Source organism: Rhincodon typus, chromosome 11 (genome assembly GCF_021869965.1).
Source record: "Rhincodon typus isolate 14 chromosome 11, sRhiTyp1.1, whole genome shotgun sequence".
In the NCBI taxonomy this organism is placed as follows: Eukaryota; Metazoa; Chordata; class Chondrichthyes; order Orectolobiformes; family Rhincodontidae; genus Rhincodon; species Rhincodon typus.
This window is the reverse complement of record NC_063342.1, coordinates 68,458,852-68,465,433: the sequence shown is the minus strand read 5'-3', so window position 1 is coordinate 68,465,433 and position 6,582 is coordinate 68,458,852. Positions and strand designations below refer to the sequence as shown.

Sequence of the window (6,582 nt, the reverse complement as noted above, 5' to 3'; positions counted from 1 at the left end):
AGACCCTTCATCTGATGAAGGGTCTAGGCCCGAAACGTCAGCCTTCCTGCTCCTCTGATGCTGCTTGGCCTGCAGTGTTCATCCAGCTCTACACCTTGTTATCTCAGATTCTCCAGCATCTGCAGTTCCTACTATCTCTAAAATAACAAGGATTAACTTATAAAAGTTGCCAAAGGCAGATTTGAGAAGAATGTTGTTGTGAGCAATGCTCCAGCATTTTTATATTCACGGTGTAAAATAAACCCAATGAGAATATGTTTAAACTCTTGGCAATTTAACATTGCTTAAAAATAGTGGTTTGCTTCTACAGAAGAATTCAAGTACACAGATTTTCTCAAAGCAGAGCATGAATAACAGCAGCATCTGGAGAAAAAGCTCATGTGAGAACAATGACACTTTCAAAACTAACATCTACCTTCCAACATATATTATCGTGTTTATTTTTGGATTTATTGAAAATGTCTTCTGTTTATATGTATTCCTGAAGTTGTACAAGAAGAAGACTGCAATCAGCGTCGTCACCGTGAACCTGGCAATATCGGATCTGCTCTTTGTTTGCACTTTGCCCTGGCGGGTGCACTATTATTTGAACAATGGCAAGTGGAACCTTCCACATTCCTTATGTGCATTTATGTCATATGCTCTGTACCTCAACATGTACTGCAGCATCTACTTTCTGACTCTTATGAGTGTATTGCGCTACTTTGCTATAGTGCACCCAATGAATGCTTTAAAGTCTAGAAGTGTTAAATCTGTTCAAATCGTATGTGTTGCAATATGGGTATTTGTGGGTATTGCAGCCAGTCCTTTTCTAACAGGTGGCAGTTACATCAATAAAAATAATGAAACAAAATGCTTTCACCTCAAAGATGGTGTTGACTGTAGAATATTTGTGATGAATTTAATTTCCTTGGTTGTGGGTTGTATTGTTCCCTTCTTTATTATCATCATCTGTTACACACTTGTTGTTAAGGCCTTGCTAATCTCAAAGGCAAAACATCACCAGAAAATGAGCTCCCTCAGAAAAGCTATCGCCATGATTATTATTGTAATGGTTATATTTCTAACCAGTTTTCTGCCCTATCACGTTCTCCGAACTGTCCACATTGCTACTAGCTGGAACATGGGACATACATCCCAAACCAGTTGTTTTGTCCAGAAATATGTGGCAGTTACACTGTGTGGTGCAGCAATCAATTCCTGTTTGGATCCTTTTTTGTATTACTTTGCAGCAGAGACTTTTAGGGGCAAAGTAAAAACAACAGTCAATAACATATTCAAATGCGTGATGCAAAGAAGCTGAGTCTATACTGCTATTCTGTAAGTGTTGTATAGCATAGGAACAGATCATTCTGTCCAACTTGTCCATGCCAGCCAGATATCCTAAACTAATCTAATCTCATTTGCCAGCACTCAGCCCATATTGCCCTAAACCCTTCCTATTCGTGTATCCATCCAGATGCCTTTTAAATGTTGTAATTGTACCAGTCTCCACCAACGCTTCTGGCAGTTCATTCCATACATACACCACCGTCTGTGTGAAAAGTTGCCCCTCAGGCCCCTTTTAAATCTTTGCCCTCTCACCTTAAACCCATGCCCTCTAGTTTTGGACTCCCCTACTCTGGGGGAAAAATGCCTTGGCTATTCACCCTATCCATGCCCTCTTATGATTTTATAAACTTCTATAAAGTCAACCCCCAGCCTCCAATGTGCTAGGGAAGATAGCCCAAGCCTATTCAGCCTCTCCTATAGCTCAAACCCTCTAGTCCCAGCAACATTCTTGTAAATCTTTACAAGGACCCTTTCAAGTTTCACATCTTTCCTTTAGCAGGGAGGCCAGAATTGAATGCAGTATTCCAAAAATACCTATCCAATATCCTATACAGTCGCAACATGACTTTCCACCTCCTACAGTCAATGCATTGACCAATAAAGGCAAGCATACCAAGCACCACTTTCACTACCCTGTCTACCTGCGACTCCACTTTCAAGGAACTATGAACCTGCACCCCCAGGTCTCTTTACTCCCCAGGACTTTGCCATTAAGAGCCTTACCAAAATGCAACACCTCACCCTTATCTAAATTAAACTCTGTCTGCCACTCATTGGTCCATTTAATCAAGGTCCCATTGTACCCTGAGATAACATTCACTTTCCACTACACCACCAATTCTGGTGTCATCTGCAAATTTACCAACTATTCCTCCTATATTTGCATCCAAATCATTATATAAATAACAAAAAGCAGCACACCGTTGGTCTCAAACCTCCAGTCTGATAAATGACCTTCCACCACCACCCTCTGTCTCCTACCTTCAAGACAATGTTGTATCCAAATGGCAAGTTCTCCCGAGATTTCATGTGATCTAACCTTGCTAACCAGTCTACCATGAGGAACCTTGTTGAATGCCTTACTGAAGTCGATTATAGACTACATCCACTGCTCTGCCTTTAATGATCTTTGTCACTTTTTCCAAAAACTCAATGAAGTTAGTGAAACATGATTTCACTTGATTCTAGCTGTAAACACCTTCCATGTGCCCCCCCTTTTTCTTGCCAGAGCCTCAATTTCTCTAGTCATCTAGCATTTCTGACGTCTACCATCCTTGCCCTTCACACTAACAGGAACATACTGCCTCTGGATTCTCACAATCTCATTTTTGATGGTTTTCCACTTTCTAACCATCCCTTTACCTGCAAATAGCCTCTCTCAATCAACCTTTGAAAGTTCCTGCCTAATACCGTTAAAATAGGCCTTACTCTAATGTAGAACTTTAACTTTTAGATCAGGTTTATCCTTTTCCATAGCTATTTTTAAAACTGATCGAACTTTCATCACTGGCCTCGTGTGTTTCCCCACTGACATCTCAGTCGCTTGTCCTGCCTTATTTCCTAAGGGAAGGTCAGGTTTTGCTCTTTCTTTAACAGGTTCATCCACATGCTGAATAAGAAACTTTTCCCATACACACTTAACAAATTCCTCTCCATCTAACCCCTTAATTCTATGGCAGGCTCAGTCTATGTTTGGAAATTTAAAATACCCTACTATTATGACCCTATCATTCTTGCAGATATGAGATGTCCTTACAAATTTGCTTCTCAATTTCCTGCTGACTATTGAGGGTTCCATAGTACGATCCCAGTAAGGTAATCATCCCATTCTCATTTTTCAGTTCCACCCAAATAACTTCAGTGGACATACTGTCAGGAATATCCTCCCTAAGTACAGCTGTAATATTATACCTAACCAAAAACACCATTTTCACCCCTCCTCTTGCCCTCCCCCTTTGTATCCTTCCTATCGCATTTATACTATGGAACATTAAAGTTGCCAGTCCTGCCCTTCCCTGAGCCATGTTTCTGTAATAACTATGATATTCCAGTGCTATGTTTGCAACCATGCTCTGAGTTCATCTGCCTTACCCATCCAGGCCTCTTTCCTTGAAATAAATGCAGTTTAATTTATCAGTCTTGCCTCATTCTCTCTCTTGCTCTTGCCTGCCTTGACTATTTGACTTGCTCCTCTTCTCATCTGTACCAGCCTCAGACTTAATGCTTTTCTCACTATCTCTTTGGGTGTCTCCCCCCAACTCTCTTCTCCCCCAGCCCCACTAGTTTACAGCCCCCTGATTAGGACTAGTAAATTTCCCTGTTGGGGCTATTGGTCCCCTTCCAATTTGAGTGCAACTGGTCCTTCTTATACAGGTCACCTCTGCCCCAGAACAGATTCCAATGACTCAATGTGAGATAACAAGGTGTAGAGCTGGATGAACACAGCAGGCCAAGCAGCATCAGAGGAGCAGGAAGGCTGACGTTTCGGCCTTCTTCAGAAATGGGGGAGGGGAAGGGGGTTCTGAAATAAATCGGGAGAGAGGGGGAGGCGGATAGAAGATGGACAGAGGAGAAGATTGGTGGAGAGGAGACAGACCAGTCAAAGAGGTGGGGATGGAACCAGTAAAGGTGAGGGTAGGTGGGGAGGTAGGGAGGAGATAGGTCAGTCCAGGGAGGACGGACAGGTCAAGGGGGTGGGATGAGGTTAGTAGGTAGGAGATGGGGATGGGGCTTGAGGTGGGAGGAGGGGATAGGTGGGAGGAAGGACAGGTTAGGGAGGCGAGGATGAGCTGGGCTGGTTTTGGGATGCGGTAAAATGTGAATCCCTGCATCAGCTCCTCCTCAGCCATGCATTCAACTGCTCTATCCTCCTATTGCTACTCTCACCAGCATGTGGCACTGGAAGTTATCCAGATATTATTACTACTTTTTAACCTGCCTGATTTCCTAAATTCTCACTTCAGAACCTCATCCATTTCTCTACTTATGATGGTGGTACCAACACGTACAATGACATCTTGCTGGTTTCACAATCCCGTATAAGAATATTCTGCACCCTTTCCAAGGCATCTTTGACTCTGGCACCAGGGAGGCAACACACCATTCTGATGTTTTGCTCTTGACCACGGAACTGTCTATCTGTGCCCCTGACTACAGTGTCCCCTATCACCATTGATTGTCTGGAACCTGACATACCCCTAATTTTTCAAGGACTGATGAGAGTACAGGTTTCTCCTTCAGAATACAAAAGAATGAAGGGAGACATTATTGTTCTTTTCCAAGATTCAAGAATTGAATTCAATAAACAATTAATACTGATGTTCAAATTTATCAAACATGCTGAGTGACACATTTTATTCTGCAAAATTGACTTTTGTACATACCAAGTAATATTTTAAATCGTCTGAAACCATTTGGTGTATGGAATTATGTCAATATACTATTTATTCTATAAGTATACACTTTGTATCTATACATTGTTATAACATTTTACAACATTATAAATGTAATTATTTTTATTCTAAATATGCCTTGTTATAAATACATTTTTAAAAAAAAAAACTTTAGTCTCTACAAATTTGGGTCTTACTGGAGGAACTTGGACAACGCTGTCCATTCTGTTTCCCCTTGCTATTTATAATTGTTATTGAATCTTGTCTAAACAGTGGAGAAGAGGAGTTTTACATAGTAAGTGTTCCCCAAAAATATTTGCTTCAAGTATAATGCCATGACACAGCTATAATACATGTACGTACTTCATCAAACTAATTGTTGACATTGGATGCTGAATTACTAATTGCCAAACCTCAAGTCTTTTTAAAACTGTCACTAGTGAAAGGCTGTTCAGTTACACAGACAGCCAAGAATAGATAGGTTTGTTCTTAAAACAAATATGGTTAAGAGGAGACATTTGGAAGATTTTGTAAATTCAGTTTGATACGAGAAGAAATTGGCAGCAGAAATTATAACCAGAAGATGCTGATTAAGCATAATTAATCAAAACTAATTAACACTTCATAAGGAAAAACTGAATTACTATTAAGTGTAGGTCGTGAAACCAATTTGGTAGGTCATAGAACCAGCATAAACAGTATGGGCTAAAGGTGATCTTTTTGTGCTGTGGCATTCAGTGAATCACAAGCAAACAACATTTTGTTTATTGCATAATAAAAACCAGAAGAGCTGCGGATGTTGTAAATCAGGAACAAAAACAGAAGTTGCTAGAAAAGTTTCAGCAGTTTTGGCAGCATCTGTGGAGAAAAAAATCAGTTAATGTTTTGGGTCCGGTGACCCTTCCCTTTTGTTTATTGCATGCCTTTCAATTTTCAGTTGTCCAATGATATGGCTCACTTGTAACAAAGCATAGACCTAAGAATGTTATTGCCAACAGACACTCTCAAGCTGTGTGCCCGTTGACTCATCACTTAGAATTTAGGGCAACCAAATGCACAGACTAATTAGATGAAGTCCACCACAATCTCTTTACCATTGCTGGAAAAGGAAACTGTCTTTTAATGTTTGAGTGAAATTGATACCAGTCTGTTATACTTTACATTGTTTAATTGAGTGAGATTAAGGAAGGACCAGGCAGCCACCATTGTATCAAAGGTGGTATCAGAAATTGCAGGTCATTTTATACTCCAGCAGGAGGCAGCACAACACCCGGAAACACCCCATGTCATTCATTATTTGACCACTGCATTTCCTTCTGCTCTCTCTAAGAGGGGAGTAAATAGGCTCTAGACTACTATGCATGCTCTCAATGTGAAAGCACATATGTGGTAGATAATTACAAACCAAGAAAAACATTGAACCTACCCAACAAGAACAATGACTACCTGCGCTCAGTATAGTCTGCTCCAGGGCATGTTATACAATGTAACATTAATTGTTTTCTATTAAGTACCTAAAGAGTTCCTCCAAGTGCAGATAGCTGCTCATTTCTGTACAGCTTCTCATTCTTAGTTTCTTGAAGATAGGAAAATTTCATGTAGGAGTAAAGGACAAGGCTGCAATTAAATTAGCACTTTCCACCTGTTTTCATAAAGAAAGCAAACAGTTATGTTAAAAAAGCTGATAATCATAGAGAAGACATACTAAACTGAATAGCAAAAGGAAGCAGTGTTAGAAATAGCGAAGAAATCAGTCAAAATCTTTTGATCCTCATTCAATACATGATTTTGCTGAAGCTTTGGAAGGATAACTAACATTATCGTTAGGTGATAAGGATAGGCCTTGCCAGTAATACTA

General features: G+C 40.3%; 1 protein-coding gene across 5 annotated transcripts in view; it reads left to right on the top strand.

Annotated features, from left to right (window-relative positions):
* The window catches only part of LOC109917535 (cysteinyl leukotriene receptor 2-like), a 9,824-nt gene extending 8,377 nt beyond the window's left edge, over positions 1 to 1,447 (top strand). For all 5 annotated transcript variants that reach the window (XM_048602670.1, XM_048602671.1, XM_020517376.2 and 2 more), the window contains one exon: positions 311 to 1,447. In XM_048602670.1, the coding sequence (XP_048458627.1) occupies positions 311 to 1,303 (993 nt within the window). In that variant the 3' untranslated portion in view covers positions 1,304 to 1,447. The remainder of the gene's footprint in view (positions 1 to 310) is intronic.
* Positions 1,448 to 6,582: the final 5,135 nt, after the last annotated feature.